Source organism: Sciurus carolinensis, chromosome X, assembly GCF_902686445.1.
Source record: "Sciurus carolinensis chromosome X, mSciCar1.2, whole genome shotgun sequence".
NCBI classification, from domain to species: Eukaryota; Metazoa; Chordata; class Mammalia; order Rodentia; family Sciuridae; genus Sciurus; species Sciurus carolinensis.
Genome location: NC_062232.1, coordinates 88,221,190 through 88,236,241, shown reverse-complemented (window position 1 = coordinate 88,236,241; position 15,052 = coordinate 88,221,190). Strand labels below are relative to the sequence as shown.

Below are 15,052 nucleotides of genomic sequence, written 5' to 3'. Positions count from 1 at the left end.
AAAAAGGTGGTATTGGAGGCAGAAAGAATACCAAAAACATATAGGGCAAAATCCAAGATGCCAGAAGATATTAAACAAGAGATTTGAATATAAACAATCTCTAGAGATTTTGCAGTATAGCACAAAACAATGTTTAATGAAGTGTCCTTTAAATAAAACTTTAACAGGAATTCATTGTGGTATATTCATTCATGCACACAGCATAATTTGGCCAATTTATTTCTGCATTTCCTCCCTTTTCCCTCCTTCTTACCTCCCCCTTGATCCTCTTCTTCTACTCCACTGTTCTCCCTTTCATTTTCATGAGATTCCCTTTATTTATAATTCCTTATTTTTCTATGACTCCCGTGTATGAGAGAAAACATTTGACCCTTGATTTTCTGAGTCTGGCTTTTTTCACTTAGTATGTTCTCTAGTTCCATCCATTTACCAGTAAATGACATACTTTCATTCTTTTATATGACTGAGTAAAATTACACTGTGTATATATGTCACATTTTCATTATCCAATCATCTATTGATGGGCATCTAGGCTGGTTCCACAACTTATGTACTGTTAATTATGCTGCCATAAATATTGGTATGCATGTATAACTGTTATATGCTGATTTTAGTTCTTTATGCTATGTGCATGTATGACTATATCACAATGAATTCCACTTTTATGTATAACAATAATGTACCAATTAAAAAAAACAATAAATAAATAGAAGGAAGACCAGTAGAGTAGAGGAAGGAAAACGGGAAAAGAAAGAGGGGAGGGTATGAGGAAGTACTGGCAATTGAAATGGAGCAAATTATGTTCTATACATTAATGCATATGTTAAATGAACCCCATTATTATATATAACTATAATGCTCTAATAAAACCATTTGTAAAAAGAGGAAATTTGGATATTTTCAATAGCTTCTGTTGACTTTGTATAAAGAAATGTTATTTCCTTTAAATATGGATGTGACACAAGTGATTTTGATGAAATTTAAAAATTGTATTTTTGAGCTTGAATGAAGGCTGCTCATAAAATTGCCATTGGCACTCAAAATATTTCACTGTCACACTGATAGTAAGAGTTCCAAGATATAATCCTCCTTCGAAAACAATGAAATATGAGAGCAACATTAGGACCAAGTAGTTTACTAAATATGATATATTTTCTGGACAATATCATTTAAGTTAACATTTGAGTGCCCAAATATATCTCCACATTTAAAGAGAATATTTAGCAAAAATGCAAATGGTAATTTATTTTATTCCTTAAAACTCACAACTTTAAGAACCTTTCGACATTGTTACACAAATTAGAGACTTTTCCAATGTTTTGCCATCACATCAGAATTCCCTTCCACCCTACGCGTTTCAGTACCCATGGTTTCCACCTCTTATGTTCTGTAACTTCATTTGCTTTTTTCTCCTCCTAGATTGTGAATAGCTAGAGGACTGGGTCCTGGTATTTTAAAACAATTCCCGTAGTGGAGAATAGTTGCTCAAATAATATTTTCTAAATTTAGAAAATATAAAGAGATTTTCAGGGTTTTCTTGTTTTTCCTTTCTTTTTGTTCAAACAAGACTCCTCTCCATTTTACTTATTTGCTTTTCTTTTTCTGGTACTGGGGGTTGAACTCAGGGGCACTCCACCACTGTTCTATCCCCAGGCCTTTTATTTTGTGACAGGGTCTTGCTAAATTGCTGAGGTTGGCCTCAAACTTGTGTTCCTCCTGTCTCAGTCTCCTAAGTCACTGGGATTACAGGAAGGCACCATCTCTGACCAATTTTGCTTATTAAAAGCCTCACATCCACTAAATTTGGGGAAAGAAAGGTTTAAAGGAAATTTATTGGGCCCCAACCATGTGTCAGTTTCAACCCCATGATTTTTACATGTGTCATTGTGTGTAATCATTAACAACCTTGTGAAATAGGTATTTTAATATTCAAATTTTATAGGCAAGAAAAGTAAGCTTAGGAAGCTTGACTAAAGTCCAGGCAGCTGGTTAGTTGCAGAGCTGTGATTCAATTCAAGCACAGGTTCTATCTGGCTTTAAAACCCATGATCTCTCCACTATAGTACACTGCTTCCATTGTGCAATAGCAAAGAAGCCTTTTTAAAAGGCTTCACATTCCTTGAGAAGATAAATGAGAGAAATAAGGAGGAAAAATCCCTCAAAGTTAGCTATTACCCAATCTTAAAATTCTTTCTAAATTGGCTACTCACTATAATTTCTGAAAATTTTTAAAATAAGTATATTATACCAACAGTCTCTCTCCTACTTCTCAATCTTAAGAAATACCTGGTGTCAGAAGATTTGGCAGTCAAATTGAAAACTAAGCTGATTTTGGCCAATTTTCCTAACAGGCTTAATGTCACTATTCTGACTAATCAAAAACTTTGATGGCTCTAGTCATTGTGTGTGTGTGTGTGTGTGTGTGTGTGTGTGTGTGTGTATAGTTGTTGTTTTCATTTTGTTTTGCTTTTGCTTCTAAGTGGAAACTTAGTGGGGCTGAAAATGAAAAATCAGACCAATTCTTATTCTTTATTACAATGTTCAATTTTAAAATTACAGTAAATGCAAAGGTATTCTACTTAGTTCATTTATGTATTTATATCCAATTAGGTAAAATATATGCTTCAGTCTGGTGATTTGTCAGCCTGAATTTTGGTCACAGGGCATTTAGCTTTCAGCTTAATTGAAATTCTCATGAATAACATTAGTTATGCAGGCAAACCTAATTATTTTATAGAGGCAGGGTATGCAAAAGCAAGAAAAGAGGGTAGATACAAGCAAACTAGGTTTTCCTGCACTTAAATCACCTCATTTTAAAAATAAACATTTTCACAAATTTGGCTTAGAGTTTGTAAAGCAAATATTTAAAATTAAGAATTATAGTAAGAAGATTCTTTTCCTCAGAGATGTTCTCTTTTTTCCCCCTAAGGCACTGGAGATGGAACCCAGGGGTGCTCTACCACTGGCCTACATCTCCAATCCTTTTTATTTTTTATTTTGAGACAGGGTCTCTCTAAGTTGCTTAGGGCCTCACTCACTTGCTGAGGTTGCCCTCCAACTTGATCCTACTGCTTCAGCTTTGGGAGTCACTGAGATTACAGTGTGCAATACTGCACCTGACTTACTCAGATTATATTATTGTGAATGAAATTGAGGTCTGAGCTATGTGGTAGTTTAGGTGTATGAGAAATTAAAGAATTCTGTTCTGTTCAAGAAACCTATGCATAATACTTGAATAAAAGTATTCATACAGGTAAGAGGAGGTACATGCTATAAAACGGCTTCCCACAAATCTGTGGAACCTCAGAGAGGGATAAATAGGAGTGTAGACCATTCCCATAAAGGTGAGTACCATAAGCAGTGTAAAGAATGCACTGTGAGGAAAAACTGAGGAGAAAGAGAGAATTTGACTCAGTAGATAGGTTATATCTCAGATTATAGTCTTTTTATAAAGAGAGACAATGAACACCTTTAGAATTAGCAATTTAATTGCAAGCTGGTACACTTTAACCAATCCTAGCCCCTGGCAATTCCTTTTCCCCCACCCTCAGCCTCTGACAATTACCATTCTGCTCCTATGAATTCAACATTTTTATGAAGACAATTAAGTTCTGAGGATCTGATGTACAGCTGGTTCACCTGAAATTTGCCGAGAATAGATCTTAAGTGTCCTCACAACACTCAGACACACACACAAACACACACACACACACACACACTGGTAATTATGTACAACTGTGTGGTGATGAATGTGTTAATTTACTATGGTAATGATTTTACTATGCATAATGTATATCATATGTATAAATTATATCTTGAATAGATATAATTTTTTATTTGTTAATTATACTGCAATAAAGCTGCAGGGGGCAAGAATTAGCGATATAAGCCAGGCATGGTGGTGTGAGCCTGTAGACCCAGCCTTCTGGAGGCTGAGGCAGTAGGGTCACTTGATCCCAGAACTTTAAGACCAACCTGGTTAACTCTTAAGGTTTGAATTTTAAATGTCCCCCAAAGGCTCATAGGGTAAAGGCTTGGTTGCCAGCTTATGGCACCTCAGGTGGACTCTTTAGGAGGTGAAGTCTAGTGAAGGAAGTTGGATCATTGAGGGTGTTCCGTTGAAGAAGACAAGGGGATCTCGGCCCCTTCCTCTTTTTCTTGGCTTCCTGGTTGCCATGAGGTGAACAGCTTTGTTCTACCATGTGTTCCATGCCATGATGTTCTGCCTTGCTACAGGTCCCAAAATGACAGGGGCCAAGGGACCATGCACTGAAACTTCTGAAACCAGGGGCCAAAATTGACCTCTCCTCTTTTAAGATATTTATCTCAGGTATTTTCTCACAGTGATAGAAAGTTGACCAACACAGTAACTTAGTGAGAAAAAAGTTTCAAAAAAGAATTAGTGATATAAATGAAGAATTAAATAAGTAAATCTATAAAAAGTGGAACCCATTATTAGTTTCCTTTTGATTGATAAGAAAGTTAGAAAAGTTTGTAAAACTAGATCTCCCTTAGACAAGTGTTTAACCTGTTCCATGTAAGAGCCACAATTCCTGTGGTTTTGTAAAAGGCCCTGAAAAATTCTCAAATTTAGGCAGGAAAAGACATATATGCAAACACACCAATCACAAATTTGTATATGTTGATAAGAGTACAGTGTGCAGATACCTGATAAATTTCCCAGTTAATTTCATGCAATAGTGGAATAGATAAAAGTAAATGAAATTGAAAATATTTCAGATCATTTTTAATAATCCTTTAAGTTCAAGGACAATTTTCAAGATATTAATGCATCCTAGCCCATACTTATCTAGAATCAGAGTAGTAGTGTTATTCTCTTACATCAAACTACATGGACATGAGTGGCCCCAAAAAATAATATGAGTATTTCAGGATGAGAGACTCAGGGCTGGGGAGATAGCTCAGTTGGTAGAGTGCTTGCCTTGCAAGCACAAGGCCCTGGGTTCAATCCCCAGCACCGCAAAAAAAAAAAAAAAAAAGAGGATGAGAGACTCAGATTTGAGGGCTGGTCTCTACGAGTATCTTATTAGCAACCAGCCATGTTACCTGAAACTCAGAGCCCCAACACTGAAATGTGCATAGCATCAATACTAACTGTTGTACAAAACAAACTTGACAAACTGGTACAACATGGTCCATTGCCTCAGGTGTATGTAACATTATCATCAATCACTATCATAGAGAACACTTTGAGGTCTACATTCCCATGGTGACTAAGATCCAATCAGGGCTACCTTGGGGACATGCAGGGAGTAGGCAACTAGTTCTGCTCTGTTATCTCTTTTTTCACAATCTAGCCTTTTGCCCTTCAAAGCCTTTTTACAACAAAGCAGTCAGTGCAGTGTCAGTATAGTATTTATATATAAATACTGTATTTTATATAGCACTTAGTTACTATAGTTAGTATTTATATGTGCTGTAGTATCCATACATACATTGTACATAATTATAAATACATTACATATAAATAATGCTGATATATATATACTATTTATATATACATGCCATACTTCTATTAGTACACTACAGTATTTATATATATATATATATATATATATATATATATAGTGTAGTATTTGTATAATATATACATATATGTATATAGATTGAACAACATTATTTAAACCTAATACTTGCAGAAGCAATCAAGGGGTAGAAACGGGTCCCAAAGGAACAATTTCTCCAGTCTACAAGACCATCACAAATATCTTTATATTGTACCAATTTAATTATCTATTTACTCCCATGATCTATGGCCACTTAAAATTTGTGATAAACTTGTGCAAAGCTATTTAATAATGTAAGAAACTAAGTCATTTTAATTCTTCCTTAGGCTATTCACTCGCCATTGGTATCACATCCTGAGGAGGTTTTAATTCAATTAATTAACCCATCTGATTACCATATGATTGATTTATATAAGGGAGTTGAATCTTACTAACAATACCAGTATTATACCATATCACAGCATGGTTATGATACAGTTTTATTTAGTTACAAAATAAATCAGGAAGTATCAGATAAGTGTTTATTAAACCTTCCTAGAAGCATTGGCCTTTGTCCATATACCAAATATTAATATGGACAAGTGTTGTCTCTAGTGGCAATGATTCTGTCATTTCTAAGTTCCATGTTACCTGGGGACGAAGTCAATCATTTTTCTCAATTCATATTATTATTTAGTTTTAGGTTTCCAGTAACTGTTGTACAGCAAGATCATCTATCTCCCATGGGATTACATAGGTATCGTTCAGTATTAGTTCTATACCCAGCAGCTAGTCTTATTTTGGTCCATCCTTCTGTTGAGAGGGGTCAGTGATCAGTAATGTAAATTACAATCCCCTTCCCCATGGAAATTTCTGTAAATTTGAGAATTTGTATGTGTCTTTAAGACTCTCTTTCCGAGCTTCCACACCTAAAACTTGAAAGCTATTACCCTACGGCTACTTGGACCTTCATTTTAACTAAAATGATTAATAGATTCTATTCTGTTAGAATATATGCTCTTTCTCAGTGTTGAATCCTAGCATTCTCTACCATTATGTGTTGGGTCTGTGTGACCATTTTTATCAATACTTTATTCTTCCCCATTCTTTTCCCTACTTTTGGAAGATGATTCCTTCTAATCTCTCTATCTTAATTACTAAATTTCTCTCTCTCTCTTTCTCTCTCTCTCTCTTTCTCTCTCTCTCCCTCTCCCCTTGTATATGTGCATGCAAGCACGCATGCATTTGTATTACTGATGATTGAACCCAGGAGTACTCTACCACTGAACTATATCCCTGGGCCTCAAACTTACAATCCTCCTGCCTCGGTCTCTCAAATTGCTGGGATTATAGCAATCTTTCTCCTATTAAAGTCACTCTTCGAGGCTGGGGATATAGCTCAGTCAGTAGAGTGCTTGCCTTGTAAGCACAAGGCCCTGGGTTCGATCCCCAGCACCCCCCCCCAAAAGTCACTTCATTTAAAGTAAATGTCAGATCCTATTTTACCTAGAACCCTCTTTTGGACAATGTTTAATATAATAGATGAATGTCTATTGAGTATCAACTGCTTGAAGACAGTTAGGATACATGTACTGCAGTCCCCAAATGCTGGGAACCCCATGCTAGATTCAAGTGTTATAGTGGTCAATCCCACATGTAGTTTAGTTTGAGTATGACATAGGTTTCTAAGAATTTTCCTTGTCTCTGGTTAGGACTGTTCCCAGTGGGGACAAAAATTGAATGTGTAAAGTCTAATATGTTATTTTCATTCATAACTCACTGATACTTCTTGTCCTATTTAAAAGTTTTCCATCCCCCAAAACAGGGATGATTTGTGTTCTTACTCATTTTCTATGACATGTCAAGTCATTACATCTGGGGGCTCATTTGAGCTCTCAGTCAACAAAACTTATGGCTATACAGTTATCAGTTTGCTTGAAATTGTATACCATATATCATAATATTCAGAAGAAAGAGGTTCCTGAATACATTATTTTCCCTAATATTCTAATGCAAGTTTTCATAACTCACTCCATCACCACTTCTACCAGTAAATGTAGATAATGGAGTTAAATGTTTAGTGATAGTTGTGACCATCATATGTATCAAGCTCTACCTTTTAAAAATAAATCAGAGGTCATTAAAATTAAATATATAAACAATATTATAGGACTCTCAAATATTTATAAGTAAAAGGATTATCAGCCACATATTTAACCATTTTGTCCAGGAATGATAAACTGATATAGTCCATTAAGTTGTAAAATATGCCCTTTCAAAAGCTTCTATAATAGATTAGAAGTTTCATTGCTATTCTAAACTAAGCCTACAGAAGTTAATTTTTCATAAATATATTATAAACTATAAAAATTTCTTAAATGAAAGATGAGATCAGGGTTACATGTTCAATGAAGCTTGTGCAACACCAAAGATATTTTATAAACTGCTTATTACTTGCTGACTGAGTCAATGTATTTATAATAGCAGATAAATACCAAAACACATACCCTACAATGAACATACACAAACCGAACACTCTCGTCATTGCTACTATAACCTTTGAATACTTAGTCATACATGATAGCAGTTTCTTTCCCACCTCAGAGATAAAAAAGCATAATGTACAAATGTGAAATATTAACACAATGTGAAGCTATTAAGTGGCCTAGCAAAGGAATTTGAAACATCCTTTTGACCATAGCTAGTAACAGGCTGAACCTGCCACCAACATGATAAGTGACTTCTCTGAGAAGGACAGAAGTCAAATAACTTTAAACACTGAGATATTCATCACTTTTTACCATACATAATATCTATCTTTATGAAGTTTTTAAAATTAAATTTCATTTTCTCATTTCTTCTTAAACTCAATTAACATTCTTGCTATATAGAAATCCTCATTGATCCTCCCACCCCCAAATATACTTGGTTGCTCTTTGCTTTTCAGAAAGAGTGCTTAAGATGGCCAGAAATTCACTGCCTTTGGAGGAATTTCTCAGTACATATAAAAATGTATTCTGTTGCGTCTACTGGAAGAACATCTGAAAGTCCATCAAACAAAACATTCTGGGGGAGTAGCATACCATTCTGCCATTGTGTTGAGAATACCTGAAGGGAAGAGGAGTAAGCAATGATGGTGGTGTGGACTGGAACACAAGCAATGGAGGTGTAAGACATAATTGGATTCTGGATATATAATGGAGGTGGAACCAATGGAGATTATGTGGGAAGTGAGGAAAAAGGAGGGAAAAAAATAATGCAAGATTTCTGTTCTGGGATCAAGAAAAAATTCTTTTGAAAAGGGGAGCATAATAGTATGTTTCTGTGTTGATGGGAAAAATCTAGAGGAAACATTGTTAGTGGTAGGAGAGTGAGAGAGAACATTTGCTGCAGTAATGTTCTTTAGTATACAAAAGACAAAAAGGATCCTGTACATGAGGGAAAAGCTGACCTTTTCAAAGGAACAGTTCATCCACAGTAACAGAAGACAGAGCAAAGCAATAGGACAAAGACTTAAATGCACTTAGATGGATAGATGTGGAAGTACTTTTTTTTAGGTGGGGTAGGGGTTACCAGGGATTGATCTCAGGGGCATTTGACCACGATCCACGTCTCCAGCCCCAATTTGTATTTTATTTAGAGAGAGATTCTCACTCAGTTGCTTAGCACCTTTTGCTGAGGCTGGCTTTGAACTTGCAATCCTCCTGCCTCAGCCTCCCAAGCCACTGAGATTATAGGCCTACACCACCATGACAGGCTTGGAAGTACTTTATAAAAGAATATTTTTAGTTGTAGATGGACACAATACCTTTATTTAATTTTTTTTATTTTATGTGTTGCTGAGGATTGAACCCAGTACCTCATACATGCTAGGGAAAGTGCTCTACCACTGAGCTACAGCCCCAGCCTAGAAGTACTTTTTTGATTGCTTCAATTTTTATCAGTGGAATAGTGAGAATAAAGTTGGAGGAGCTGTTGGATGCTTAAGGAGAAAGGAAAAGGTAGGATTACTCACCTAGGAAAGTAGGAGAATAAATGGCTAAGAAAAATACAATATGATTAATAGGCAGTATTAAGGGCCATAAATTTAAAGACAGATCAGTCAGTGTAGCTGTAAATGTTTTTTGCTACTTTAGGTATACAAGGTGCAGACAGAGTAGGTGGCAAGTAGGATTTAACCAGGATTGGATTTTTTTGGCAAGTACAAAGAGCTCTCTATCACCAGGAGTTCTTCATGCTTGAATTCAACCAGGTTTGGATTGAAAATCATCAGAATAAAAAATTATGTCTCTACTGAACCTGTACAGTTGTTTTCTTGCCATTATTTATTATAAAATATAACAACTATTTACACAGCACTTACATTGTATTAGGTATCATAAGTAATTTAGAGATGATTTAAAGTATATGGGAGGATATATGCAGGTTCTCTACAAATACTACACCATTTTATATAAGGGATTGCCCATGTGCAAATTTTGGTATCCATCTGGAAGTCCTGGAACCAATATCCCACAAAGACCAAAGAGAAGACTGTATGACAAAGAGAACAGCCAAGGGAACTGAAGAGGTATGCGTGGGAGTGGCCACACATACATCTGAATAAGGCTGTATGAATAAGGACAGAAGTGAGGCTCTAAAAGGGATGACAAAAAGTTCATAGGTGCCAGGATCAATGCCACAGAATCATGGGCACTTCCCTGTTCAATAATACTTTGTATTTTTGCTCTATTGTTTCTATATTTTGTACTTTTATGTATCAGTGTTATAATATGGTAGATATTATAAATATGTGATAGTCTGGAGCCTAGCACTATAACATGCACAATTAGATCTTTAAATCTTCCTTCTCATGAAAGTCTGCCTAATCTATTTCTTCAGCCTCAATCTCATATGCAAAGACATATACATGTAAAATAAAAGTGTTTACTTTGGGCAGAGATTACAGATATTTTGTTATGTTGGGTTTTGCGAAGGATTTTTCCCTTTTACCTTCTAAGGTCTACATTTTCTTTACTGAATATGAAAAGCTGTTATAATTTTTAAAATGTTTATTTAAAAGAATCTATGTACTTACACCCATTTATAATTAAATTCTGGCTGTGTTCCCTAATGAGGTGTTAAAGACTTAATCAGGCAGGATTAAGTTCCTTGACAAATTACAAAAATAAAAGATTTGAGAAGATGGAGGTTGATATAATTTTAAAGACTACTAGATTTCATAAAACATATGCATAGATCTTTGTCTACCAAGGGAAATATATGAAAATGCATGACACTGACACTGTAATTAAAACATAAAAATATTTTAAATGGGAAGACAGGAGCATTACAAACCTGCTTCCTGCTTTGAGCTCTTGCATTCCGTAATCTTCGAGCAGAATAAAAGATAAAATAGCCCACGGTTGCTGCCGTAATGATAAAAAAAGACACGGAAACAAAGAAAATTGAATAGTGATTCACCCAAGGGCCATGTTTTTTTCCTACTTCAATGACCATTGTTACTTGTATGCCTCTTTGAATAGATTGTAGAATTTTTGTTCCTTTCAGATTGCCAATCATGATTGCAACAATGTCTCCTGCACCTGTAAAAGAAAAGGAATTCAGTTTTAGTTTGACACTCTTAATACAAAAATCCAACTGCTAAAATGATTAAAAATGAGACACAGTGAGACAAAAGAAGGTCACTCATTCATTCAATTAACATTCACTGAGCAACTACTATCTACATACAAGTTGTGGGGGATATAAAATATTCATGAAGCTTGGTTACTGATTCTAACATACGGACAGTTTAGTAAGGAAGCTATTATATACAAGATACTTCCCCTCTCCTCAGATTAATTACCCACAGTTCGTCTTTGGGGCCCAATTTACATTTTATATGAAGATTTGTTTAATGACAAATAGACCACTAGCTGCTAGACAATAGGACCTGTGTCCCAGAGAATCTGAGATTTAGGAAATATAAAAATATTCAGCTACACATCTCTCTACTTGCAGGGTGATAGATTATCATAAGTATTCATTACTAACATGTATATGGATTTACATGTCAGGACAGTAATCTGAGAAAAATAATATATATAAACCCAAATGTATAACCTATTCATGTCCACGATGTGCCATTTGTCTATAACCTCAACAGCAATATAAAATTTGTCCAAAGTAGTCTAAGGTTTTACATTGACATGATCTGGTTAGCAATGAAGATTTCACATAGAACTGATAAAAATGTTTATATTCAGCTCTAATTAAGAATGTCAAAAAAAAAAAAAAAAAGAATGTCTAAAATTAGATTGTTTATTACTAAAGGCATACTTTCTGTAATAATCCCTTTTTCAAGACCCAAATATATGTGTTTTTTTGGGAAAAAAAGACAAACATTTTTTCCTATATTCCAAGAATGTCAGATTGCTCAGCTATTCCAATGCTTATCAAGATTTATATTCCTTCTAGTTTATATGACCTTGGGTCAAAAATCTTAAGCAAAAGAAGAGTTCTTTGAATGTTAGGGTTTTACAGACCAGTGAAACCTCCCACAATATTAGCTTAGGGCACTATTTGAGGTTAATAATCAAACTCCAATCTGGAATAAACAACCACACAAAAACAAGAATCTAAAAGGACCTTTACACAAGAATTTAAATATGTAATTACAACACTATAATAATATTCACACATTCAATAATAAATTAAGAGCACAATCCCAGGGGCCGGGGCTGTAGCTCAGTGGTAGAGCGCTTGCCTAGCATGTGTGAGGAACTGGGTTTGATCCTTAGCACCACATAAAAATAAACACATAAAATAAAGGTATGATGTCCACCTATAACTACAAAAAATAAAAAAAGAGAGAGTACAAACCCTGTGGACAATTGGTAGTTTTGCAAGTAAGTGGCTCTTTTTATCATTTGTGGACTTTAAAATTCTAACTAGGATTCTAAAAATGCAGACATCATTTATCTTTTCTCTGTAAGCCATGTCTCAAGAAAATGACTGGTTATAGTGTTTCAATTATTTATATAACCTGCATAATCTTGAAAAGCATAAATAAATCTAAGCATAAGACTTTGGAATATATTATTTTAAAGATTTCCTTTCAAATCACTGATTGGGCCTTCTAGTAAGCTTTTTTGACTAACAGAAATAAGTTTTTATTCTTTTAGAAGATATGAGGTGGGTGGCAGGGGTGGATGCTCAGGAACATACTGTCTATTGTGGTCAGATGGAGATTAAAAACAAAGATACTCAAGAAATGTACATTGTCTACATATTAGGAACAATGCTGTGCTTCAGTTCTCATAATCCATATTCATACAGGCTATATATAATCCAACAATAAAAAATCTACTTAACTAACTTTCTAATCATATAAAAGACTTACTTCTAAGCATTAGGATATACCTCATCTTCCCTACACCCTTGCAGTTATCTAAAATGGCTCCTCCTCCAGTGTTCACAGTCACAACTAATGGCATCACAACCCTTCTGGTCACCTGGTTTAAACCACAGAATCATGTTTGAATGTTTACTGCTTACCTAGTCAGTCCTGTACGTCCTACTTACTTCCTTTTTGTCTCCCATGATAGGATCGTTCTTTCCATTTTGGCTGCCTTCATGTAGGTCTTCAAAATTTCCTTGCCTAAAACTATTTCAGTAACCTCCTAACTGGGTGTGCTATAATCAGTATGCCCCGTTCTTAAAGTTTTATCAGAGTTTACCTTCCTTTTACCATTTTTGCCATCACTAGTTTGGATCATATCTCTTCCCTTCCCGCCCAGAAGTGTTTAGTGATTTTTTATTACTCATTAAAGTCTGAATCCTGGGTCTAGCATGTAAAGCATATGTGATCTGATCTCAACTGACTTTTCCTGTTTGATATATCCTCACTACATTCCACCCCATGAATATTCAGATCCAGTCACATGGGATTGTCTATTGTCATTCAATTTTCATAACTCTCTTTGTTTTTTCTGCTCCCTCAGCCTAAAATGCCTATGATTGCTCTGACACTCTCTCCTTTTCTGCTTGTTTATGTATTACTCAAGTCCCAGCTTAAATGTTGCCCCTAAATAGTCTTCCCAAATTCTGAGTGAGAAAGTAAGTGTTCCTTGTTGTTCTCATCATTTGTTACTTTTGTTTTAGGTACCAGGGATTGAACTCAGGGTGCTTAACCACTGAGCAACATCCACAGCCCATTTTTATATTTTATTTAGAGACAGGGTCTCACTGAGTTGCTTAGGACCTTGCTAAGTTGCTGAGTCTGGCTTTGAACATGCCATCCTCCTGCCTTAAGTCTCCCAAGCCATTGGGATTACAGGAGTGCACCATCGAATCCAGTCATCACTTGGTTTTAATACCTATCTAGTACTTATTTTGCTATGCATCTCAATTTGTTATGCCTTACTCCCTCCCTTTCTAAATTAAGAACATTTTAGGACAGAGAAAATTTTTTTTTTTTGTACCGGGGATTGAACTCAGGGGCACTCGCCCACTGAGCCACATCCCCAGTCCTATTTTGTATTTTATTTAGAGACAGGGTCTCACTGAGTTGCTTAGTGCCTTGCTTTTGCTGAGGCTGGCTTTGAACTCAAGATCCTCCTGCCTCAGCATCCCAAGTGGCTGGGATTATAAGTGTACAGCATCACGGCTGGCAAGAATCTCTTAATTAACTATGGGAATGCCCTCCCTGTATTGTCAGGAAATTAGATGTTCCACATAAATAAAGTTTACAGGTAACAAATACCTTTACACATATACTTAATTTTAACTATTTCGTAGGCAATCAAATTTTTACTAAGAAAGATACTGTTTTTAACGTGGTCACATATACTTTTGAGCTATGTAAGTATATTTATATAGCTCAAAAGTACAATCAACTTTCTATAGAACATTCCACAGATTAACAGAAACAAAAATTGAGCACAGGAATTAAAAATATTTAAAGAGAATCTCTAAGCAGCATTTAATTTCTGCAGAAGAGACATACTCATACTAAGTATCTAAAAGTGCTTTTCTTTTACAAAACTCATAATATTCCTAATAGACTTAATTGTCAATGACCTTAATTCTTTCATTTCAATTTGAATGTTTTTTAAGCTAAATCTTACAAATACAAAAGTTTTCTTTGTATTAAGATGTTACCATTTTGATAAAAATGCTTAAAATATATCTCAAGAGAAAATAAGCAATGTAACTTTATAATATATCCTGTGACAGTTTTAATGATTGTGAAGGCTACTTTTTAAAACTGATGATCACTGTTATGTTGCCCAGATGCAGGAAAGCAGAGAAACACTGGTATAAGCGCTTGTGTAGCACAACTTCATAAGGACACATCATTTATTTTCTTTTCATGTTTTTAATGGTATATTATAGTTGTACATAATGGTAGAAATGTTATCCATTACATTTTTAATGTGTAAATTTTTTTTACTGGGGAGTGAATCCAAGGGTACTTTACTACTAAGCTACAGTCCCAGTCTTTTTATTTATTTATTTATTTATTTTATTTTGAGACAGAATCTTGCTAAGTTGCTAAGTTG

The 15,052-nt window shown here is 35.0% G+C and overlaps 1 protein-coding gene across 1 annotated transcript in view; it reads right to left on the bottom strand.

The window, feature by feature from the left end:
• The window catches only part of Rnf128 (ring finger protein 128), a 60,429-nt gene that overhangs the window by 20,003 nt on the left and 25,374 nt on the right, over nucleotides 1–15,052 (bottom strand). The window contains exon 2 of the mRNA XM_047536902.1: nucleotides 10,845–11,092. Coding sequence (XP_047392858.1) covers nucleotides 10,845–11,092 — 248 coding nt within the window. The remainder of the gene's footprint in view (nucleotides 1–10,844; nucleotides 11,093–15,052) is intronic.